Source organism: Aulostomus chinensis, chromosome 11 (assembly GCF_037954235.1).
Source record: "Aulostomus chinensis isolate RoL2024-O1b breed Wild chromosome 11, RoL_Achi_v1.0, whole genome shotgun sequence".
Classification (NCBI taxonomy): Eukaryota; Metazoa; Chordata; class Actinopteri; order Syngnathiformes; family Aulostomidae; genus Aulostomus; species Aulostomus chinensis.
The window spans coordinates 1077710-1104000 of record NC_141330.1 but is presented as its reverse complement, the minus strand read 5'-3'; the positions used below and the strand labels follow the sequence as shown (position 1 = coordinate 1104000).

The 26291-nt window shown below is 48.5% G+C and overlaps 1 protein-coding gene across 4 annotated transcripts in view; it reads right to left on the bottom strand.

Annotated features, from left to right (window-relative positions):
* The window catches only part of LOC147252772 (neural-cadherin), a 117237-nt gene that overhangs the window by 47437 nt on the left and 43509 nt on the right, over window positions 1-26291 (bottom strand). For 2 of the 4 annotated variants that reach the window (XM_086217577.1, XM_086217574.1), the window contains exons 2-5: window positions 8766-8954; window positions 5792-6017; window positions 2195-2399; window positions 317-428 (exon numbers count right to left, since the gene is read on the bottom strand). In XM_086217577.1, the coding sequence (XP_086073703.1) occupies window positions 317-428; window positions 2195-2399; window positions 5792-6017; window positions 8766-8889 (667 nt within the window). In that variant the 5' untranslated portion in view covers window positions 8890-8954. Of the gene's footprint in view, window positions 1-316; window positions 429-2194; window positions 2400-5791; window positions 6018-8765; window positions 8955-10936; window positions 11043-11158; window positions 13214-26291 lie in introns of those variants that run through there. The other 2 variants (XM_086217575.1, XM_086217576.1) reach the window with 2 other exon arrangements.

The window sequence follows — 26291 nt, the reverse complement described above, 5'->3', positions numbered from 1 at the left end:
TGGAGGAGGACAGAACAGAAAAGAAAGGAGAGATTGAGGAGACAGGAGGGTAAAGTCAGGAGGTGGAGAAGTAAAGAGAAAGAATATCCAATGGAGGAGAGAGAGGAAAAAGAGGAGGAAAGCAAGATGGTTGAAGAGCAGAGGAAGAACAGACCATCATGGTTACAGTGAGAAGGGTTGATATCTGACAGGTTAGCAGCCCATGGGCACCTGGAGGATCAGAACCAGACACCAGGAAATAAGCCTCCATCTCCTGTGGAGTGATGGAGACGGGTGTGTGTTCATGTGTGTGTGTTCATTTGTGGGTGTGTGTCACCTTGCAGCAGAGAGGTTCCCGGGGCGATGCTCTCCGGTATGTTGTCGCGGGTGTAGATGGAATGGAGGAACTCAGGCGTGCAGTCGTTTTCATCCGTTATGTGGATGATGACCTGGAGGGGGCATCGTTCGTTGTTATCTGATCTTACACCGTACCATTTATGTGTTTTGAAGGACCAACGACGATTCAGGGACAAATTCAGCCAAATGTGAAAAGAGACAAGAAAGTAAACACAGAGCAGAGCCTCAGACCTCGAGGCTCCTCAGAGCCGGTTTACGTCAGAGGGGAGGAACCAGCACCTGGGTGGTGGTTCAGGGTGGAAGACTTGCTGCCATCATCGACTCGAGAGGGCTTGTAATGTCAGACTTTGATGTAACTTTCATACACTCACACACGTCAGTGTGAAGCTGTCGGATGGAACATCAGACAGAATTCATGTCGACATTTTTTAAATGTCTCTGAAAGCTGAAGGGGACACAAACTGCTGCTCCAGTGAGGTGTCACGTTAGCACTGCTGAGGAGGAGGCTTTCTACACACCTGGATCACGCACACGCACGCACGCACACACACACACACGCACGCACACACGCACGCACACACGCACGCGCGCGCACACACACACACACACACACACACACACACACACACACACACACACACACACACACGCACACAGCACCATTAGAGTGAATTAACCAGCCAAGCTTATAGAGCAGCAGAGGCCTTTGGGGGACGCTGGTAGTTTAGCAGCTATTCTACTGCTGCTGCAACCATCTGGACACACAGAGCAGGTGATAATGGATTTCTCTGGGAGCGTGTGTGTGTGTGTGTGTGTGTGTGTGTGTGTGTGTGTGTGTGTGTGTGTGTGTGTGTGTTGCAGTAGAAAATCCACGATGCTGCAAACAAGCTGAACACAGCTCAAATTGCAGATTAGAGGCCGATCAGATCTGATCATGGAGGTTTAGAATGCAACTCTGATCCGTCGCTCGCTCTGCATGTTTGCGTGTCTGTGTATGCGTGTGTTTACACATGAATAATGAACACATGAGCCACGTAAACAGTTAATGAAACAGTTGCATCACTATGTTTGATTCAGCGGCAACATTTTCCCTCATTTAGAATTTATGAGTCTTATTGGGGAGCGTTCAACAGAGGAGGGTCAACAGCTGTTTGGAACACAGAGGCGTCAACATGGAGGAACGCAGTTTACCAGCAAGAGGAGCTGCGACAGCACTTTACACAACCGTCCTGTCTCAGGCGGCTCACACGTCCTGACGCAACACATGACTTCAACTGGGATGAATCTGGGAGGTTGGAGTGTCGACGCCCTTCCAGGCGTCACAAGTGATTCTCTATTAGTAGCTTGTCTCAAGCTTGTTGTTCTACACTGACAAACATCATCAAACGCCTCGCCACACTGCTGGAACTTGTAGCTTAGAGACAGAGCGCATTTAAGTCCCGCCCACGCTGGAGGGGAAACAAGTTCATCCCTCTTTGTTGACTTTGCACAGCGTGGAGGTCTCCCATTGTCAGTGTCGTCTGCCTCAAAGCTGTGGGCTGAGGAACCAGACCCACTGCGCATGACAAATAAGATTCAGAGCTGAAAAACTCAGATGATAAAGAAGTTTTAATGATACGTCACCCCAAAAGTGTATTCTGCCTTTCAAGAACCCACGAATACAGAAGATGTCTTGAACCCCAAAAAAGGTATCTTTAGCTTGAAGCTAATGGAGACGGACGCTAACAACAGCAAAAACATCCAAAAACAAGGATGCACAGCCACACACAACAAAGTCTGTATTTCCCTCAGGTGGATGTGTTTTACAGAATGGTGTGTGTGTGTGTGTGTGTGTGTGTGTGTGTGTGAGAGAGCCTACCTCGGCCACACCGCTCAGGCCGGTGTCTGGTTCCGATGCTCGGACCTGCAGCGTGTGGAGTTTGTGTCCGCTCTCGTAGTCGACGGTCCTGGTGAGGCTGAGGGCTCCACTCTCCTGGTTGATGCTGAACAGGTTCCCTGGGTTCACCAGCAGCATGTAGGACAGAGTCTTCCTCTGGAAGGAGACAGCCTGAACCACTGCAACACTGCACACACACACACACACACACACAGTTTGTGGATTAGCAACCAGGCAATGTGAGGGCAACTGCCAAAGAGCCCAGACCCAGGGGGGTCCTGGTGGCCCAGGTTTACTGCCTCTCGTCTCCTGTGGGTCATTTGGTGAACTGAAAACGTGAAACTTTGCATCACGTGGTGCAGAGCTGGATACGATGTGACACACATCCAGACACAGTTGTTCCACAGCAACAAACATTGTCCAAAATAAACCAGACTATTTCCTCCCTGATCCTGCGGCTCCAACTCCTGTTGTGTCATATTTTTATTCTCTTCAGTTCCCAAGAGGGTTCAGATTCACATTCAGAAAACTTTATTTATCCCCGTGGGAGCAATTAAGGGAGCAGAGAGCGGTACAGTTGGTTCCACAACAACAAGACAACAACATACAGTACATGAGGTGAGGAGGACCTGCCACTGCTGCCGTCATTGCAGCTTCGCCAGCTACAGGATTACAGCTCGACGTGTGTCCTCTTCCTGCTTTGGTTTCATTGTGTGAACGTACTCAGCGTGGTCCTGAGGTGGGAACTGTGCTGCCATTTTGGCCAGGTCAGCACTGCAGAACAGATTCTTGTTAATCTCATGTGGTTGTTCCTCATTAAATAAAGCTTTAAAAAGAAGCTTATTGAAAAAAGCAACTACTTCAATAAAAGCTGGACTTCCAGAGTCGTGGTCTGCTGCTGCATCCCGGGCAACTGGCTAACTGCAGAGGTGCGGCTAGCTTGTTAGCACCTTCTCGACTTTCTAACTGTTGTCTGACCAAACTGATCGATTTATTCAAGATAATAATGTGTAATTTAGTGAACGGCACTCAGGTGCAACGGTGCGGTCGCTGCTGTCAGTGATCGTGAGCGCCAGACGCCGTACTTGCAATTCACCTCTTTGGCCTCAGCACCTGGTGCTTTACCGGGGGTGAACACCACCAGCCACCTACGACACGCCGGGCAGGAAGTGAGTGATGAAAAAGGAAAACAAATGAGAGGAAAGCTTTTTCAGTGAAAATAGGAAAGGATGTTTTCAGCAGGCATCCTGATCTCAGCATGAGGTCGGTGTACCCGGGGTTAGGGTTTCTATACGGAGACCCTCCAACCGTTGGTGTCAGCCAGAGTTTGATATTTGTAGGTAGTTTCTCAGCTTTGTGTGTGTGTGTGTGTGTGTGTGTGTGTGTGTGTGGGTGAGGGTGTTTTTTTATGTGTGTGTGTGTGTGTGTATATGTGTGTGTGTGTGTGTGAGGGTGTTTGTATGTGTGTGTGCGTGAGGGTGTGTGTGTGTGAGGATGTTTGTATTTGTGTGTGCGTGAGGGGGTGTGTGTATATTTGTGTGAGGGTGTTTGTATGTGTGTATATTTGTGTGAGGGTGTTTGTTTGTGTGTATATTTGTGTGAGGTTGTGTGTGTATGTGTGTGTATATTTGTGTGAGGGTGTTTGTATGTGTGTGTGCGTGAGGGTGTGTGTGTGTGTGTATTTGTGTGAGGGTGTTTGTATGTGTGTGTGCGTGAGGGTGTGTGTGTGTGTGTATTTGTGTGAGGTTGTGTGTGTATGTGTGTGTATATTTGTGTGAGGGTGTTTGTATGTGTGTGTGCGTGAGGGTGTGTGTGTGTGTGTGTGTGTGTATTAGTGTGAGGGTGTTTGTATGTGTGTGTGCGCGCGAGGGTGTGTGTGAGGATGTTTGTATGTGTGTGTGCGTGAGCGTGTGTGTGTATTTGTGTGAGGGTGTTTGTATGTGTGTGTGTGCGCGCGAGGGTGTGTGTGAGGATGTTTGTATGTGTGTGTGCGTGAGCGTGTGTGTGTGTGTATTTGTGTGAGGGTGTTTGTATGTGTGTGTGCGTGAGGGTGTGTGTGTGAGGATGTTTGTATGTGTGTGTGCGTGAGCGTGTGTGTGTGTGTATTTGTGTGAGGGTGTTTGTATTTGTGTGTGCGTGAGGGTGTGTGTGTGAGGATGTTTGTATGTGTGTGTGCCTGAGGGTGTGTGTGTGTGAGGGTGTGTGTGCGTGTGAGGGTGTGTGTGTTTGTGTGTGTCCTCTCATATTTACAGAAACATCCACCACATTCCATCGCCTCAGACACTGAGGGTAGAAATGACATCTGAGTGTGTGAGTGCACGCACAAGTGTGTGTGTGTGTGTGTGTGTGTGTGTGTGTATGTGTATGTGTGTGTTCCACGGCCTGCTATTTGGCTCCGCATGTCATGTGATGCATGAAAAGATGAGCCCTGTGGAGTGAGACAAAGAGACGAAGAAGAAGGAGGTGGAGGGGGATGAAGAGGGGAGTGATGGATGGAGGGATGCGAGGGAAGAGGAGGCGGAGGAGAGGAAGAGGACAGATGAGGGAATGGATGGGGGGGGGGTGGATGAAGGGGACCCAGATGTATGAGTGAGGCCTGAGGCTGAGAATTTGAAAGTGTGGCAAATTCAAATATTTATTAAAAGCGAGGTCTGGATAAACATGAAGGGGAGTGTGTGTGTGTGTGTGTGTGTGTGTGTGTGTGTGTGTGTGTGTGTGTGTGTGTCCCTCAGGGCTGCTGGCGCTGAGCACATTGTATTAATATATCCAAGTGTCCATGCCACCCTGTGAACAGTGTGTGTTCCTGTGTGTGTTGTGTATCTGAGTCTCTTTTGTGTCCCTGTGTGTGTTTGCGTGGTCATGTGACGTTCTCCCTTCACATGGTCAGGTACGATTGGAACCTAAACCTCCATGAAGGCTGGAACCCAACCAGAACCTCACAGCTTCTTTTCAGTTCAAGAGTTGGAAACCGAAATGAGGATCTGGTCTTGGCCCCGCCTCCTGAACTGACCCAGTTCAATAAGGCCGTCTATTCAAGAACCGTTCTGGAGGTTCCGTTTCATGTGTTTGGTAGCCGATCTGAACCCGTCTGGTCCAGATGAGACACAGAAGCCTGGAACGGCCCTGGAGGACTGGATGAGCTCATTGTTGTGTTTTCTGGCGGTCGGGGGTGACGTCATGCTCTGATGCTGCTGTGGCGTCAGCCTGACACCTGACAACTTCATGTGACACCGGCGTGAATGACACGACTCACATCACCTTAACAGTCAAGTTAATTACTACTAACTGTTTACCAGTTGTAGCGCTGAACACTCAGCTGGTGCAGACGAAGGGTTACCACGTCAACACCGGACGGGGGTGAGATGGCGATTTAAGACACTGTGATTGATTATTATTGATGATCAGGTGTGGCAGAAGCCTTTTCTGTTAACCTGTGAGAAGGATGAGGGTCAACGCGACCCTTTGAATCACACCTGACTCCTGCGTTTCCTGCCACTGTCTCAGAGGATGTGAATCAACTAACAGGAACGTCTCCACCTCCTGGGTGGGGGTTCCCTCGATTGACGGTGGAGGACTCACGGGTGTCCGGCCGCTGTGTTCTCCCGGACGTTCAGGCTGTAGGTAGCATTGGTAAACTGTGGCGGCCGGTAGCCGGCCAGGATGGCCACCGAGGCCGGCGGGCCTTTACGACCAAGAGTGTCCACCGCCTGCACCCACAGCACGTACTCCTTACTGGGGGTCAAAGGTCGTCCTGTGGTCCTGATCTCACCGGAGCGGCGATCCACCTGGAAACACTCCTCCCCCCCTGAAAGAGAGTCAGAGGATCAATCAGCTGAGATACTTCAGCACTTTTAATGTAGACACACACACACACACACACACACACACACACACACACACACTCACACACACACACACACACACACACACACACACACACACACACACACACACACACGCTCCTTATCTGACTGATACTCTGTTTGTATTCAGGTCCTGCAGGCCAGTTTCTACTCTTCTTCCTCATTCTGGCTCCTGCTGAGGTTTTTTTCAATTCTGACAGGTTCTTGTCGTCCGACGTTCCCTCAGGTACACTTTCACATCAGTTCCATAATTTAACCTGGGAAGGGAATCAATTCTGTTTCACTGAAAAGGACGAGTGCCGGGATGCTCTGGATGGCCCGAGCAGAGACTGATCATTGTTGCTGAAGAACTGCTGGAAAATCCTTCAGAGTTGCTCAGGTGGTTTCAGTTCCTGTGCACATCAGAGTTGCAGGTGAACCTGTCAGTCACGTGGAGCTCAGGTGTTTCCACCTCATCACCCTTTATGATACCCGTTAATTTCAACTCAAGCAAATCGTTTAGTGGCCATAATTAAACCATCACGAGCGGTGTTTAAGGGGGTGAGTACGGTGGCCCCCAGGGACCAAACACAACATTTGGGTGTAGTGAAGTGTTGATTTTGCCCCTCAGGGCCACCGTACATGAGGCAATTTAATTTGCCTGACTGTTGACCATATTTGGAGCAGGAGGTGTTTCCTGTGATGAGACAGTGAGACCAGACAGCAAGGCACAGCTACATTCACTAAAACGTGCCATCAAACGTCCTGATGGCGTGCTGATTTACTGTCGGCGGTGTCGCAGCTGCGGGCTGGAGGTTGAAGCGCGGCGGCGGAGGACTTCTGCTGCCAGCTGGAGCAACATGTGTGTGTTTATTTCTGTGTATCTGCAAGCTGGTTAGCACTCTTTGAAGACTCGGAGGAAGGGAGAGTGTTTTTACCCACGTCCCCCGGGGGGGGCAGAGATGATGGCAAGGAGAGGCAATGGAAGGATGAAGGGCGAGAGAGAGAAGCAGTGAACGAGGGACAGAGGAGAGAGGACAGAGCGAAGGAAGGAGGGAAGGAAGGAGGAGGTCTCAGGAGGAGAAGAATCCCCAGCTGTTGACCAGAGGGTCCTAAAGCAGCCACAGCTGCATCCAACCTGTCAATCATCTCCTGCTGCCCCGATGGTGACGGAAACTGAACCAGGAACAGTTTGGTCTCCTCGGCCTCATTCAGACCTCGAAGACTGCTGTAGACACACCTGACTGACCTGGACTGACCTGGACTGACCTGGACTGACCTGGACATTCAACACTCATTAATGTTATCGCTGCCTCGTGAATCTCTCTGCATTAGACAGTGTTTGTCTCTCAAAGCGCCGTGAGTGAGTTCTACGTCCTGGTGAGTTCTACGTCCCCAACATGGCCCAGTAAGAACCAGAACTTGTTTGGGTTTTGGTGTCAAATTTCAATCATGTGCGGTAGAGCCGGCGCTCCTCCACAGAGGCGCAGCAGTGCTGAGAACAGCAGAACAACCTCAAAGAGCGACCTTTGCCGGTCGAATGGGTGCTTCGTGCTCTGTGTCACAGTACTGTTTCAAACATAGCGCCATACACGCCCTCCACTAATGGTCATGTGACCTGGACTAGTGGCCGCCAGATGTTCTTGTCACCTCTGACACTGAAAACGGCTGCCATCCTTTAATGTAAGAGCACAATCTAACATGCAGGTCTGGTTGCATTCATGCATTTTTATGAGAAAATCTTCTCCACTGGATTCTGCATATAAATACCACTTTTCAAAAATAATCTAATCTGCGCCTAAACGGGAGAGTCGATTACGGTGTTGTGTTCAGGGTAAATGTGCTGCAACTATTTCATCCTAATTGGCTTCACACGCACACACGTGGCGTGAATATATCACCATGTTGGCATGATATTAAAAACCATTTTTAATGTAAATTATTGGATTATTCGTCAGTACACATGTAGTCACATTACGCCACGGGGAAATGAGGAGCTCTCAATATGAACGCATTAGAAATGAGCTCTTAAAATATCTCTCCTTCCTCCACCTTTCTCCTCTTCTTCTTCTTCCCTTCTAAAAGAATATAAAAAACAAAACCCACAGCCACCGGCGCCCGTCCGCCTCCCTCCCACTCGCTGCCTCTCCTGAGACTTCGCTATTATTCTAGAATCTGGGAGCTTTCTTCGCCCCGGGGAGCGATTAAGAGCGCAGCTCCACGCCGTTTAGGAGCGTTTGCTCTCCCTCTCCCACTTGACGGTAATTGAAATTCAACAAGTCAAATTTTATTTATAATTCGCTGCTTTGAACAAAACAGGTTTGTCACAGAGAGGCTGGCGTAGCAGCTAATTACAGATACAAGACGGAGATAAGAGCACACGACAGCTACAAGGAGAACAAGACATATGTACATGTACACGCAGTACATATACATGCACGTACATGAGCTGTGTGGACTCAGATCACTCAGTTTGTTGAAGTCATTAAAAACACACTACAAATATCATCGTCCTCAGAGATGGACAAGAGGACAGAGACCCTCCACTATGGAACCATGCTAGTTAGCTTAGCACAATGAATGGCAGTGGGTGGGAAATGTTAGCATAGCTTTGTCAGGAAACCATTTTTAATTTGAAAGTCTGACTCATGAACATGTGTGACAGTGCAGGAGTTCACACACAACACCAAGTCAAACAGAGGAACGCTCACCGTCCACGAGCAGGAACTGGACCTGTCCTGGGCTCTCGTCTCGTTGCCGTGCCGATAGATGATAGACTACAGATCCAGGTGTGGCGTCGGGACCCACAGCGGCCAGGTAAGGTGCAGGAAACATGGTCCACTGCAAGTCGGCCTGACTGAGCGTGCTCAGAGTCAGCCTGCACAGGTACCACTCGTCACCTGTGTGGAGCAGAGAGACACAATCAACATTGATGGAGTAACTGGGCGTGGTCAGCTGCTGTCATCATCGCGTCATTGCATCACCAGTTAGAATCCTCGCTCCCCAGACACACTGATATCACCAAGTGCATGAAAGCACACAAGAGAGAGGGAGAGAGAGAGAGAGAGAGAGCTATCAAAGGTCACAAAGTTCAATCAATAACCCAATATGGCTGCCATAGCAGGTAAACTACAGAAAAACTACAGAAGAACCACAAGACTTTGACTTCATCATACAGCAAATCTGTGGCATCAATACTGCAAGAGCCATCGACAACACATCCGAATAACAGAGAACTACACATTTATTCATCACATTGTAGTGAGCGGCAGAGCCTTTGTCCACACACACACACACACACACACGCACGCACGCACAAGTCATGTCAAAAGTGACGAATACTGTATCACCAGAGAAAACAACAAGATCCTGCAGTACTGACGATGTCTCCTAGCTGAATACGCGTGTGGTGTTTTAATGGATTTGGTTGTGTAGTTTGAGTATGGACATGCATGGCGAGCGGTGGCGGCGGGGACAGAGGTGAAAACAGGTGAGGTGTTCATCAGAATGACTCCAGCTGATAAACCAGTATCTGAGGCAGAAGCCTGACACGTTCTCTTGTTCTCCAACATGAGGAGGGGAAGCTGATGAGACAGATGATTAGAACCATGAGGTGAAACGTAGCGATGAAGTTCCGTCGTTCGTTCTGGATGAAAGTCTCCCCTCTGGCGTGGACGCGAATGTGTCACACGACCCTCACGTGTTCATCTTAGCTTCAGCGAACCGATGGCGTCGCAGCACTTTCAGAGCTGCAACAACCGACGATTTCATGACTTCACAGTTCAGACAAACACTCGTGAGCAGAGTTGTTGATGCAACTTGGCATCTGTTTGGCAGCGGGGCAGAGACGCAATACCACCAGCGTCCTGCGGAGGGGACTTGAAACACACACCAGTCACAGACTTCATGACTCACCTTGTACAAGGGGGCGTGTACGAACTCTCAGGAACGCAAAATCATATCAGCACAACACTGGCTCATCATCAATGATGAGGAAACTATAAACATAGCATTTAAGAGCTTTTCTAAATGTCTTGGACATAAAGTTCCTGTTTCTTACTCAGAATTTGTATTTCTGTAAATACAATTGTATGTACATTTACTATATGTATATACTTGTTCGTATACAAATACTATTGACACCTGTAAATACTGGCATTATGGAAATCAGCAAAACAACATCACACATCCGACCAATGACAACACTTCCTGATGTCTAGGCCCCACCCCATCAGTCACATGACGCACTGCGACCCCAATATGATGTTTTCAGACACAACATCAGCTGATAAAAGGTGGGATACAGTCACCGAGTGTCGCCGAGTGTCGCCGTTCCGTCTGATGCCGTTTTTTGTTTATTGCCCTTTGTTGGGCTTCATGTAACTGGAAACGTGAAAATACTGGGTACACATTTGGGGCCACACTGCAGTCTGACCTCCATCTCACGGGGCCTTGGAATCGTGCATCTCCATGGAAACCAGACTAGAAGCAGAAGTCGCTCCTGATGAAATCAGAGGTGTAGACGTGTGTTTGTGCACTGGAGGCGTCTCGTCCAGAATGAAGACAAGGGTGTGCTCGTTATAGTTTCAAGCGGTTTGTTGACCGCCGGCGCTGCGTCGGACCGTGATGGTCATGATGATGATGATGATGGGCGTGATTTCAGCACAGCATATGGAAAACAAGACGGAAATAGATGGGAATTATTCTGGATGTGATGAAGTGACAGAAGACCAGCGATGCAGAAGAGGACAGAGAACCGAGCTGGAAGACTCCTCCTCCTCCTCCCCCTCTTCATCCCTCCAACACTTCTCCTCTTCACAAACTCTTCTCCCTCCGTCTCCTCACTCTGTCACACCTTCAGAGACGATATAAAAAGACAAACCAGAGGAAGACGCTGCCGTGTTTCCTCCTCCTCCTCCTCATCTTCATCTTCTCGTCTTTGGTCGTCTCTGGTGAAGAGAAGTCGTCTTTCTTGTTGGGGCTGTTGTCTTCATCGCCGCCGTGAGACAACAGAAGAGCCAAAACAACAGCGAGGCGCCTTCAAACCAAACAAATCCCCCCTCAGAACCCGACGACATGAAGAGACTCAGAGATGCAGACATACGAGTGGCGGGGAGGGCGGGGTCTCCTGCTGCTCGCGTGTTGCCGTGTGATCTCCTGAAAGTTGTGTTGTTGTGTTTGCGTTCTCTCTTCCTCCCTGACGCTCCTCCACTCTTGTCTTCCTGAGGAGATGAAAGAGGAGAAAAGACGACAGCGCCTGCACAGAAGTGTCACCTCGTCCCCTTCGGCTGAGAACACTCTGCTTTCATGCCGCCATCTGAACAACTGGGGCTAGCTTAGCTAACATGCTACATGACTACAAAGCAGAGATGGATACCAGGAGCGAGCGATTACAGCTGCAGACAAACCAACAAGCAGCTCAAATACACAACACTTTCCTTTACAACCGTCCAGAAGAATAATGACATGAAACTGCCTCAAAATGACAGCCGAGACAGCGACTTGATGCCGCCATGCAGCTGCACTTCCTTCAGAAACAAACCGTCATCTGTTTTCTTCCTGGTTTCAGCTTCACAGCACCAAACCTGCTTCATCGCCATGTGTAATCTCACCCAAAACAAAGACTTTGTAGTCACCAGAACCTAGAAAACCTCAAATTCTGCTCCTCGGGGGAACTGTTAGGGGAGGCGTGGCTCAGAGGTAGCGCGGCCATCTAGCATCCGAAGGGTCGCTGGTTCAATCCCCACTTCCCTCTGTGACTGCGTCCAAGTGTCCTTGAGCAAGACACTGAACCCCTGATTGCTCCTGATGGCCCTGTGACGGACTGGTGACCCGTCCAGGGTGACCCTGCCTCTCACCCAATGTCAGCTGGGATAGGCTCCACCCCCCGCCACCCCTTGACCCTTAACGGATAAGCCGTAGAAAATGGATGGATGGACGGACAGACGGATGGATGGAGCGACATGAGGCTGACTGACTCGGCTGAGACCGACAGTCACATGACGGAACCTCAGTCAGTACTGGGCTGAACTGCAGGCAGGGAACATTTTTGGATTCCCGCTGAAACCTTGGCAATAACGGCTGCATTTGTCTACTTCCAGCACCACGGCGTCAAGCTCTAACAAGATTCCTCCTCCTCTTCCTCAGTCCTCCTCTCCTCGGCCTCTTCATCATGGGAGCACGCCTCGCCGCCCCAGCAGAGGCGGGATGATCCCTGTTGCGAGCTGCTGAGCTCAGGCCAGAACTCAGTGAACACATGCATGCATGCATACACAAAAGCAGGACGGTCCGCAACAATGAGGAGGAGGAGGAGGGGATGAGGGCTAAAACCTTACTTCCACACAGGGCCGACATGTTTGTCCTGTCGAGCACATCATCGTCCTGCGTCTCCGTCTGAAGTGAAATGAGTGTAAAAGGATGTTAACACGTCAACAAAGTTTCTGTCTCTCAATCTTCCCATCGACCACGTGAGAACCCAGAAGAACCTCATAGACTCTGAGACTCCTCAGCTTCCCACCCTCTGCTTTACCCACAATCCCTTGCATTCCAAGGTCGTTTTCTGTGACACGTTAAATAAGTGCACCACAAGGACTGGATAGGACCTCATTTAAGTGGAGAAACGGCGAGTGGGTTATGCTAACATCATATTAGCAAAACAAGCTAAAACAATACATCATCACCATAGCAACAAATCATCATACACGCTTTGTTCGGACGGTGTGTGTGTGTGTGTGTGTGTGTTTATGTTTAACGTTTCTGTGCTCGGTCATCCTCCATCTTTCCACGACCCTGAAGATGTCAGAGGGAGGAGTCGATGCCTGCAGCAGTGAAAGCGAGCTGAGACTCTGTACAACACGACGCAGGAAGTTCCACCTGGATCAGAGAACACGAGGAGGAGTCCTCCCCCGTCCTCCATCCCACCGCCGTCGTCTCTGCTGTCATGTACGTCCCCGCTGAGCTGCTGTCACGACGTCGTCTCTTGGTTTGCTACAACCTCCATGAACCTGGAAGGTGAAGCTCCTCTGGGACCACCTCAGGAATGATGAGGGAATCGAACTGCCGAGCTCAGAGATTTACTCTTCTGGCTGTTACTGAATCCGTTCACTGGCTGTGGCGGTGGCCTCGTTTCCTGGCAGAGATCAATAAAGTTTCAGAGAATAAAACCCATCACAGTCCTAAACCAGTCAAACAGGAAGTGCTGAGGATGACACGTCCTTTTATGAAAGCGGATAAATACTCCCAGGGAAGTTCAGCTAAGTCCGTCTTAAGCCGCCACGTCCTCATTTGAATCTCAAAGCGAAGCGTGTCATGGCGTGTTATGCAAAGCGCGGCTAAAAAGAGAAAGGGAATTGTGCTTTGTTTACGCCAAACTCCATTCTGCCATCTTTTAATTTCAATTCATGTGTTTGTTTGGGGAGGGATTGGTTTGTCTGACACCGGCGTATCGGGACCAGAACAGGAGGCGACGGCGTCGAGTGGATGGAGACACAATGAGACGAGCTTTTTCTGTCTCCGACGGCAGCTGATGAGTTCGGCGTGAAGCGGCTAACCAGCGCTGCTGCTCACAAGCGCTGCAATTAGGGAGGGACGGAAAACAAGATGAGAGGGGATTAAATTAACCAGCCCACAGGTTGTCACACCGCCGCAGATGGAAGGTGATTAAAGTGAGGCCCGTGTTTATATTTAAAGTGTGTTTAACAAACTGCTGCCTCGTGCGTTGCTTCACACTCCAACAACCAGAGATCAAATAAGATGAGAGCAGATGAAGAGGAGATGTCAGAAATTACTTTCACTCGGTCGGTGAGAATCGATGGAGGCCAAACAAGATTCAGCTCAGCTGCGGTGACTGATACTAACAGAGATGCTGCTGAGGAGTTTTAGGGTCAGAGGCAGGGACGGGGCAGCCATCGCAGCACCAGGAGGGTCCTGGGGGCTGGTGACCTGTCCACAGGTGCGCTCTCTGCTGGCTGTCAAACGCTTCGAGCAAACAGGCTGATTTTATATCCAGGAAAAGCCCTGCTCACGGGTCAGACAGGGAGAGTGGAGGCCAGGTTTGGTCTAAACCAACACCCCCACTTTGTCCATCATCTCCAAAGCCAGATGAGAAGACAGAGACCCTCCTCTAGGGAGCTGAGACCCACGCTAGTTAGCTTAGCACGGTGAAGGGCAGCGGGTGGGGAGTGTTAGCATCGCTAGCTCAGGTTCAGAAGTTGTTTTAGAATTGATTCTTTGCCAACGTTGACTGTTAACTTTAAAACAGCATCGATACTTGTGACATTGGTGTGTGTGTGTGTGTGTGTGAGAGAGAGAGAGAGAGAGAGAGAGGGAGAGTGACAGTGAGGGCTGATCTCCAGGTTGCCAGGGTGACATGTTGAGTGGCTGTGACATGTGACTGAAGTGTCTTTTTTTACAATGAACAAAGGCACAGTAGCATCAAATGTGTGTTTTCTAGGTGTCTGATGAAAAATGATCGACCTCCAAAATGATTTCATGTTCTGAACCCATAACTTGAGATATTTCAGTCAATTTTATTCTTCTAAATGACAGTGAATCTTTAATTCAGATGGTAAAATTATTGTTACATGAATCTATTTTTCTCTCTCACTAAAGTAGCTCCAAAGGGTGAGACATCCCCTCTCGTGGAGGGCGGAGGCAGTTCTAGAGTTCTTCTGTGGCTCGCAGCGCAGGCAGAAATGCAGGGGGGGTTTCTGTTTCCTGTGTGAGGGGGAGACCTGTTGTCCCCGGTAGGTAGCGAAGCACGGAGCTTCAGCTGACCGCCGAATGCCGCAAACACACTGGAGCAGGATTGCACGGCGGCTCCAGACGGACCTGGCGGAGCGACATCTCAGAGCTTTGGCCAGTTAGGGGCATTTTGATGCCTGCACTGCTCTGCTCTGGCTCACCTCATCCTGAGAGAGTTTACGTTCATGGTGTTGTTTGTTAAATAAAGTCAGCCGAGCGCCACCGCTTCTTGGTTCGGACCATCGCACTGGAGAGGACGCTCAGCTGCTTCCAGAGTATCGCCCTTAATGGCTAAACACAAGCAAGGACAGAGAAGAGAGAGAGAGAGTGTGTGTGTGTGTGTGTGTGTGCATGACATAAAAGACAAATAAAAATCAAGTCAATATGCTGCTTCTGACCCAGAAGCAGCTCTGCAGTATATGAAGATACAGTTTTAACAACAGCCAAATTTGAGGCATTGCTGCCAAAAATATGTTTTATGTTTAAACAAAAGAAGTCTTGGCTCAGTGTGTGTGTGTGTGTGTGTGTGTGTGTGTGTGTGTGTGTGTGTGTGTGTAAAAATCTCAGATGGCTTGTGAGCAACATGACAAATATCTGCGTGGTAGCGTCTGAGTCATCGCGAGGTGATGGAAGGAAGCTTCATTCTCGGTCGTGGTTCTGCAGTCGAGTCGCAGTCAAAGTGGAAATCTCGTCGGACAAACTCGCCTCTGTTTGTGAACCCAGCGCTCCATCTGGTCCCTGGGAGCCAGCGGACAGAGGCCTGCTGCATCCTAATTAACCACCTTATAGACTGGCCTACTTTACCTCTGTGCATGCAGATGCGCACACACGCGCGCGCGCGCACACACACACACTCCTGCAGGCTCAGTGTTAATTATGCTTCATTTCCAGAGCTGATGAAGAGAGAGAGAGGGATGAAAGAGAGGGGGGGGCAGGCTGATAATGATGAAATTATGATTTTTTTTTTTACAATTAAAAAATATACCTGTGATGAAGTCGTACTGCACGTATGACCGTTTTATTTGTCTGAGGAAAAAAGTGAAGCTCAGCTGACACAGAAGAAAAAACAAAACTGTGTTTTATACCACATCAGAACTACAAGGAGGATTTTTACTGAAGTTGGAGGAGAGGCAGAGCCTGGCTGAGAGAGCACGCCACGTTATAGTAGTCACCAGTCAGGTTGGTTAAACGTAGCGGAGCTGGAAGTCACTGTGTGCCTGTCACAGTGACCTTAGTGACCTTTCATGTAACAGGACGCCACCTACACATGGACACTCTGAAACACATCCGGTCTACGACACATCTGCCCCGGCGGAAGAGAACTGAGATACGACAGTTCACTTCATTTTTTAGACAGAAGTTTTTACACTGTTTCAGTTTTGCAGGAATTTACAAGAATTAATCAAATATGTCCAATCAAACTACCCAAGGATGTTTCTTACAGTCTTAGAAAATCATGAGGGTCCTTTAGTGGGGGGGGGTCAGCTTGAACACACAGAAGCGGGCAGCACCGATGGCGGCGGTGAAACAGCTAACCAGACGTGATGGAGTTTGTCTAGTCGAGATCGTAGTTCCACCCAGACCAGGGACACGAGACGCTGACAGCTCAGAACCACTATTTCTGAATCTAGAAAGTGTATCAATTGTGTGTGTGTGCGCGTGTGTGTGTGCGTGTGTGTGTGCGTGTGCTATGATCATTCCTCTGACCACGAGTGTCTCCATAAGTCCTGGTGGAGACGTGGAGGACGCGTGGACTCTCAGGAGTGTCAGAGCAGCAACATGAAAACTCAATTAAGGCCGATTCTGTGGTCACGGAGGAGAGAAGAAGAAGAAGAAAACAGACAAAGAAGAGAAGAAGCTGCCTACCAGAAGAATGAAACCGAATAAAAAGTCAAATTGTCCATCAAGATTTTTGTCACAGAGAAAATCCCAAGCGAACCGAAAGGCATCTCTACAAACCAGGTTGGGTGGCGCCAACGCAGCCAAGCTGCTGTGACATCAGGTAGCATCTGAGTCACCATGTAGGACAAACGTACAGGAAGTTAAATGTCTTATTGTCTGGATGTTCAGTTTTAAATCTGGAGCCGAGTGACTGATGATGTCTTACTGATGTCCAGTTGCTATGACGACACCGACCAGACCTTTGGAGGTTAAAACAGTGCGACTTTTGTATCAGACGATGCCGTTCAGTTCCCAGCATCGAGCACTGAGAGGGAGGACTGTTTCCCACGGAGCGGAGCACTGAGCCCCGGGCCCCCAAGTTCAATCCACACAGAGCAGGAGCAGATCCACAGGCCTGATTCCTATTGACGCCACTGCAGAGGATCAATGACCAGGGAGGGGGGTGCAGAAGACGATGGGTATTTGTCTGAGCTCCTCTCTTGATTGGCTGGAGGGGAACGACATCACAGGAAGTCCAACAGGATTTAAAGATAACTCGCAGCATTTGTTTTAATCTGCTTCACAGAGCAGACGGGTGGAGCTCAGTGGTACGAGTTGGAAAATAAGAGATTCAGAGTGTGTGTGAGTGTGTGTGTGTGTGTGTGTGTGTGTGTGTGTGTGTGTGTGTGGTTAGGGTCAGATTGGTTCTGCAAGAGTTACACCAGAAAATGAAAAGAAAGGGAGGAAACATGAAAGGGCGGCTGAAACACACGGAGAGGAGAGGTCTGACCAGACCCTGGTGTCTGGTCAGACCAGAGTTCCTGGAAACTCAGTCCTCGGCGCAGTGCTCGTGCTGGTCCCAGTCACCCCCCAGTCCCACTGCCTCACACGCACACTGACGATCCACATTTTGTCCGTTCCGATCGGATCCTGATGTACAAATGTCAAGGCTGGTACCAACTGACGGTCTGTTTACGCTGCTGGAAAACAGATATGTTGAGGTGCGTTCACATGTCTGAGCAAAAATGCACATAAATGGAGGCGTGGCCCGCCTCTGTCAAGGTGTGACCACCACACACTTGCTCAGGTAGAGGGAGGGAGGGACGTTGGTCTAACGAGGCAGGTGGGGAACCGCAGCACACCTGGAAACGACCAGCTGCTGCTGAGCTCTGACAAGGACCCAAGACGACGCACCACTCAGGGCCAAATGGGCGGGAACAGGAAGAAACAAGTCAACGCCCCGATCTGTCGCAGTGACATTTAAAAGGTCTGAGGACAAAGCTTTGATGATCAGGTTTCAGGTTTAAAAGGGGGTCCTGGACTGGTTTTGGACTGTTCCTGGACCAGTTTCTGGTCCGGTTTTGGAGGAGTACTGATGATAACTGGGTCATTTTCAGCAGGTTGTCAGATGGTGAGCAGCAGTATTAAAGCTCCAGCGAGGTCAGGGGGGGTCCAGGAGGACCTCAGGGAGGGGGGTGTGTGGATGCACGGTTTGTGTGGAGCGTCTCCGACGGAGCATCACCGTGGCGACCGAAGGAGACAACAGCGGCGTGATGTGAGAAACAGCGGCTGTCGTCTGAATTATGAATATCTGAAGACTTTTGTCAGACATTAAAAAATAAAGCAGTGAAAGTTTAATGTGGCACTTCATTGATTATTGATGGGGGAACGAGGGGAGCGCGATGTGTGTGCGCTCGCCGTCCAACCACAAACACCTCCGCACGCGCACCTGCTTCTGATCATCCGAGTTATTGAGACATTTTCATGATCATTTATTATTTCTATGATTTTTTGAAGGAAATGTTTACAACACAACAGTTTGTGGGTGGGTGTGGCCAGGGTGATTGACAGACATCCCTCTAGGCCGTATCTACGGACTTGAAGTGAAGCTCAACCGCTGCACTGTTTCTGGACCTCACTGAGACTATAAATCCAAATCTTGTCTCACAATCATGTGTGTGTGTGTGTGTGTGTGTGTGAGTGTGAGTATGGGAGAGAGAGAAAAACGATTGGACATCTTTGTCCCTAAAAGGGAGACCCTAATAATGTGACTGAGTAAACACATGAATTTCGAAGCAGGATGAATGTTTGCCCCGCGCATGCACACACACACGCACGCGCACACACACTTTACCACAGGCTGAACTTGTGAGTACATTTCTGCCAGTGTGTGTTCACTACATTCAACTGTGAGGCAGCAAACAAAGACACACAAATGCACAACACACACACAGACAGAAATGAATGAATGTGTTTAAGCTGAGTGGAATTCAGCCATTTTCAATATGGTGAAGTTTTGAATTAACACACACACACACACACACACACACACACACACACTCAGCTGGACGATCAAAGGCTCAGATTTTCTCCATTATGTGGATAAACAGGCAGCTTTTCCCTGATACACTTCTCTAACACAACAGCACACAATAACACACACACTCACAGTTCTTCCAGAGCTTTGGCACCAGAAATCCGTGCGACCAAAGCACTTTGTTACGGTCGCTGTGGGCGCCGGCGGTGGGCCTCCTGAGCGCACTGCAGCCCTCAGATCATTTAAATCCATTGTAGCGACGGCGGAGTTCAGCGCGGACCTAATTGTGCTGCTGCAAATCCATCGTGACGCTAAAGAGTGTTGAAATCTGTTGAAATATGTGATGCAAAGTCAGGCAGGGAGCGCCGGTGAAATTCATCTGAGGGGAGCTGGAATATCTTACGAATGAAACCCGCAGAATCTGCCCTTGATGTGATGCTTCCTGGAGGCTTGGTGGTTACCGCCAGTTGCAAAAGTCAAGATGGTGGCAGGCAAAACGCGCAGGCTTCAAAACAGAGCAATGAGTGGCATCACAGGTACTACGTCCGTTCACTCAATCATGTCAAGTAGGAGGTCAAGAATCAGGGGCTGTTTTCCTGTGTAACAAAAAGGACGGGAGAGGAAGTGAGGTTCCGTCGAGGGAGGAAGTGAACTTGATGTCAGTCGAAGGAACAGACGTTGACAAAGTTGAGAGTTTGTAGCAGCTGAGACGGGGTTGTAGAAGTAAGTTGTTGGTTGTGTTTATTGTGTTGAGTCTCAGAGCAAATGTTTGACTAATGAGAGCATCTGTTCTCACACACACACGCGCACACACACATGCACACACCGTGTCCCAGGAGGGAGGGAACTCTCATCACAGTCTCTGTCATCTTCAAACTGCCTCCCATCTTGTTTCCATGACGACACTTCACATCCCCACCACAGCTGCATCCTCCCCCTCTCTTCCTTTTACCTGTATGCCATACTTCAGGAGGTCAAAGGTCAGCCAGGAGCAGTCAAGGGACCAGTAAAGTACAAAGGACCAGGGGGAAGCACTGGTGGTCCTCCTGATAGCTTCACTGTTGACCCCCATCAGGGTTAAGAACCCCCCCCCCCCCATGGAGGTGGTCCGCTATGGAACATCACAGCTCCACAAACTCTCTGATCTGTCACTGATCCAGAGAGCTGCTGCAGGATTGTTAGCAGGACAAAGATGCTCATCACTCAGTGGCAACCAGCTTCTGGCAGCACCAACGCCAAACCTCATAGATCAGTGAGGGGTCCAGTCAGAGCTCCCAGCCCGGGACCCACTCAGGCCAGATGGATCAGGATTACTGGTCTGCGGCAAGGGTGCCTTCACCAGGCCAACTCTGGAGCAGAGTGCCAGAAGATCTGAGTCTTAAACCAGTTTTTAATCTGCCACTAGGGTGATGAACCGTGACTTCAGAAAGAACAAACACGCAGGTTTTCAACTGGAAATGAGGTCCAACTGTTGGTCTCCAACGATGCTAAAGCTACTGCCACATGCTATTTGTGGTTGCAGGGGGAGAAAAGAGAGAACTAAGAATGTAAGTCATTCTCCTCCGTCTGCTACTGAGACGCTAATATTCCCGTGGCTGATGTTCTCGGAGTGGAAACATCCAGCCGGTGACGCTTCCCAGTCAGCTCCAGTTTCTGTTTGCTGTTCCTTCGCTGGTCCCAATAATCTGTTCAGATTAGCATCAATCAAAGCTGCACTGGTGTATGCACACACAGTCTGAGCCTCCTGCTTATACAACATTTATACTCATAGCACAGCCAAAGACGATTCCTCCACCTCCTCGGTATCTTCACCTCAAACGGCTCGGAGGTTCACAAGCACGCCCTCCTCGACGCGACGAGGAAACCTGGGATATGACCAAAGTCGGAGACGTGAGATTTCCCAACATGACAAACGGTCGTTCTCATTCCGTCTCTCTGGATCTTCCTCCGCGTCGCTGCTGGACTCAACGGCTGAGTGAAGGTGACTCACATCCCAGAGACGGTCGAGGAAATGTAAAGGGCTGACTCATCTGCACGCACACACACGTGTACACACACACATGCACACGCACACATGCACGCACACACACACTTTAGCACACATCCACACTTGCAAGCACACCCACGCGCACACACACTGAAATGTTCAACAACTTCTTGTCGGCGAATCTTCATCGTCCGTCAACTTTAAACGGTGCCGTAAAGCAGCTTCTCAGCGTTCTGTCACATCCAGTCACACTGACGTCACACTGGTCAGCCTTCACTGGGTTTACATGCGGTTTCTATCGTTGCCATAGTGACAGCTCCATTAGGTTCTTCAACATGACTTCCATCTTCCCAGTACAAAGAGCACGGGCATTGTAATTCCAGTAAAAGTCAGCGCCACTGCCTGGTGAGCGGCGAGCTGGACGCTGCAGCGGCGGTGGAGAGGACCTGAGCTGCTCTGGAAGTGGAGCTGATCTCACGTCTGTAGCCTCGTGTTGTTTTTTGCCCACTAACTGGGGCGGGAACCTTGCCGACTCTTCCTCATGTGCGCCAGCGGTTGGGGGGACGTCCAGGCCACCATGCTTGGCTCAGTAACTCAGGAGGCACTGGCTCTAACTTGCGTGTGTGATATCTGGACTCTTCCACTGTTTCCTTGGTAGATTGTTTGCTGTAAAATATACAAATCAATAAAACTGACGACTTTTTTGATTTTAAAATGTGAATAAACCGTTGTCAGAGTGAGCGATTACAGGACAGCATGCAGTGACATCACACCGTCAAAAAGACACACCACTGCAGATGAGTCAGACATCATTAGGGGTGCAGAGGAGCGAGGGATGGACGCTGTCAGAGAGCCGCCAGGGAGGATGACAAATGGAGGGATGTAGAAGGAGAGACGGATCAGTCACAGCGATATGGATACCAGGACGTGACAGAGGCGAGAGCTCCGCCCTCCCCGAGGTGGCGGTGGAAGAACGTCTAATGAAGCCTCCTCAGCTCAGAGACGACGCTCGCAGCTGTAATGAAGACACGCAGTCCGTGAGTCGCTGGGTCAGGGAGGCGCAGAGGAGACAACAGGAGGAATAATTCATCCCCCTGATGAAGAAGTCAGCGTCAACACCAGCCGAGTCTTCGCTTCCATTCAATCACAGTCACGTGACTTGAGGACAAGGAGAGGAAACGGGGGATGAAGGAAGGCGGAGAGAGTTTGAGGAGAAAGCAAAGTGGAGGAAGAGATGATGAGACAGAAGGAGAGCAAAGAGAAAGAAGTGAAACATGGCGAGAAGAGACGAGGAGGACAAGACTACAGTGATGAGAAGACAAACTACAGAGCGAAGGAAGGAGAGAGGAGGAGACCAAAGTATGAAAACAGAGTAGAGGAGATGAGGGATGAAAAGATTGAAATACAATGACTAAAAGAGGAGAAGAAAAATCAATACAGGAGAGGGGGATAAAAACAAGGTGTACAACAGGGAGGGAGGAAGGAGGCGTAACAAGGAGACAGAGAAGAGGGGATTTAACAAAGACACAAGGGGAGGAGAAGAAAAGGAGGCGGAGAGAGAAGAGAGACGCACGGAGATGTGGAGAAGAAGAGGAGGATGTGAGAGGAGGTGAAACGCTAAATGTTGTAAAACCTCCTCCGATCAGAGAGGAGCAGAGAGGAGCGCCGGCAGGCAAACCACACACACACACACACACACACACACACACACACACACACACACACACACCCTGCAGCTTTTTCCTCTGTGTGTGTGTGTGATGCAAGCCTGCTGGGCTCTGCTGTAATCGAGGCCGGATGGACATCGGGGCTAAAAGTTGCAGCAACCCTGCAGGCTATGATGTATAAAACGCGCGCGCACGCACGCACGCACGCACACACACACACACACACACACACACACACGAGCGCGCGCGCACTCGTGTTTCTCATCTTTGTTCTGCTTTATTTTCTGGATCTGGAATTTCTTTCTTCATTCTTTCACCAAGTTGACTCAACTCGTCCTCCGGTCTTCTTCTACCTCTCCTCTTTCTCCTCTTCATCCATCAGTTTGTCCTTTCTCTCCTCCTCTCATCTTCACCTCATGCCAAGTCTGTCTTTCCTCCAGTGTTTCATCATCTTCAGACGTCCTTCCTTTCTCTTCTCCTTCCTGCGCTCCTCCTCCCCCTGCTGTTTCTTCTCTTCTCATTTGGGTTCTTTTACATTCTTTTCACCTTTCTACCTGAACTTCGTCCCTTCTTCATATACGTTCACAGACCAGTTCATCGCCATCCCTTCTTTTCCTCATCTTGCTCCCTCTATCGTGAAACTGAAGCAGATACTTCCTCTCGTTCAGGTGAGAAAGGGGGCTGATGGGAAATGTTGTCTTCATCCTGAGAAGCGTATTGATTTATACTCACATTCAAACCCTTTCAATCGGCCCTTCTTTCAATTCAGACTCCCAGCATCCTTTGAGGCTCATTAATTCGCTCCCTCTGCTCGTCTCTCCCCTCTGCTAATTACGCTTCTGGAGCCTTTGATCTGTCCGTTAACGGAACAATTAGTCAGCGGCCATTCAGGTGAGGATTGATCCAAGCCGCACGGTGCCTGCAAGACGTTTAATGGATGTAATTAAACTGCCAGTGAAGTGTGTGTGTGTGTGTGTGTGTGTGTGTGTGTGTGTGTGTGTGTGTGTGTGTTGATACCCAAAGGGGAATCCGAACAAAGTGGGACGGGCAACACAGGGGTTGTCAGGGAAACGCCATTCAAATGTGAACATACATGTTGTGCTTGGTTGCAACTGAGACAGAAGCTGCAGATTTTCATGTCAGTGATGAAACAGGAAGACGGCAGAGGTGAAGTCGCGTGATTTCACACATCCAAGCGAGACACGACCTCTGCGCAGCGGCAGGACAGGTGGATGCTAGCAGAGGCAGGTACCTGCTGCTCTGACAGCTGCCACTCCCTGAGCTCTGCTCTCAGTCAATGGGCAGCTGAAGCCCCGCCTGCTATGTGTCAATCAACCAGCAAAAAACCTGCCAGACACCAGAACGCAACAGAGACAGAGACAATAAGAGGTGAGAGTTCATTGATCACAACGACGACAATATGAGGTCGCTACGAACAGCCAATCACGTCAAAGAGTCGGTTACTTCCTACCAATCACAACAACCTCAGACGTAAACAACCATGACCAAGACGATGGCAGCACATTCCTGTTGGCTGGTTCTCTCCGAGTGACTGCTGCTTCCATCCTACACTTTACTGTCATTTACTCACAATAACAGATCAAAGTATTTGATCAGATTGATCAGCTGCAGTGTGAGGCTGCATAAACTCACCTGAACGCAAACGAGCTTTAACATTTTCAAAAAGGAATCTTGTAGAAGTTCTGAAGTCATTATGAACGTACCATCCTCCCCTGCACCGCCCTCAGCCATGACCATGTAAACGACACAGGACAGTCGGTGACCCGCCTGATGGCTCTGGTCAGGTCCCAGCACGCTGCCGGGGGAGGGGCAGCGTGAGCTGTGCTCGCGGCCAGGACACTTTCTCTGACGACAGCTGCTGGTCACTCCATCTCAGCACCAACAGCATGTTTCCTCTCTTTTTATTTGTCAGATTAATGAATTCCAGCAGCACCATAACTCTCCATCTGTCGTGTGTCCGGTCTCTCAAACCTCATCTACAAACTTGTGGGGCACCGCAAGGCCCTGCTCCGGGACCCCTGCTGGATTACAAAACCCGGCATCTGGTTGTGTTTAATGGCCTGCAGAGGGTCTCGGGTTCATCTGGTGATTACAATATTAGCAACCAGATGAGGAGGACAGACACCTTCATCTCTCTGAGCAGCATCGGGGTCAGAGATGTGGATCATGAAATCTGACAGCCACTTTTCTTTCCTGGTCCCACTCATGTCATGCATATCTGTGTGTGTGTGTGTGTGCGTATACATAGGTATATGTGTGTGTATATAAATATATAGACACACATATACGTATTAATGTATATATACAGATGGATGGATGGATAGATAGATAGATAGATAGATAGATAGATAGATAGATAGATAGATAGATAGATAGATAGATAGATAGATAGATAGATAGATAGATAGATAGATAGATAGATAGATAGATAGATAGATAGATAGATAGATAGATAGATAGATAGATAGATAGATAGATAGATAGATAGATACATACATAGATGGATAGATGATAGATATATAGAAACATAAATGATAGATGGATGATAGATAGATGATAGATAGATAGATGATAGATAGATGATAGATAGATGGATAGATGGATAGATAGATGATAGATGGATAGATGGATAGATAGAAAGATAGATGATAGATGATAGATAGATGAATAGATGATAGATAGATAATAGATGGATAGGTAGATACATAGATGATAGATGGATGATAGAAAGATGGATGAGAGATGGATGATAGATAGATAGATGATAGATAGATGATAGATAGATGATAGATAGATACGTAGATGGATAGATGGATAGATAGATGATAGATGGATAGATAGATACATAGATGATAGATGGATGATAGATAGATAGATAGATAGATGGATAGATGATAGATAGATAGATGATAGATAGATGATAGATGGATGATAGATTGATAGATAGATGATAGATAGATGATAGATGATAGATAGATGATAGATAGATGATAGATGATAGATAGATGATCGATAGATAGATGATCGATAGATAGATGATTGATAGATGATAGATAGATGATAGATAGATGATAGATAGATAGATGATAGATAGATGATAGATAGATGATAGATAGATGATAGATGATAGATAGATGATAGATAGATGATAGATAGATGATAGATGATAGATAGATGATAGATAGATGATAGATAGATAGATAGATGATAGATAGATGATAGATAGATAGATATATAGATAGATGATAGATAGATGATAGATAGATAGATGATAGATAGATGATAGATAGGTGATAGATAGATAGATAGATGATAGATAGATGATAGATAGATGATAGATAGATAGAGAGATAGATAGATGATAGATAGATGATAGATAGATGATAGATTGATAGATGACAGATGATAGATAGATGATAGATAGATAGATGATGGATAGATGATAGACAGATAGATGATAGATAGATGATAGATAGATGATAGATAGATAGATAGATGATAGATGATAGATAGATAGATAGATGATAGATGATAGATAGATGATAGATTGATAGATGATAGATAGATAGATGATAGATAGATAGATAGATAGATGATAGATAGATAGATAGATAGATGATAG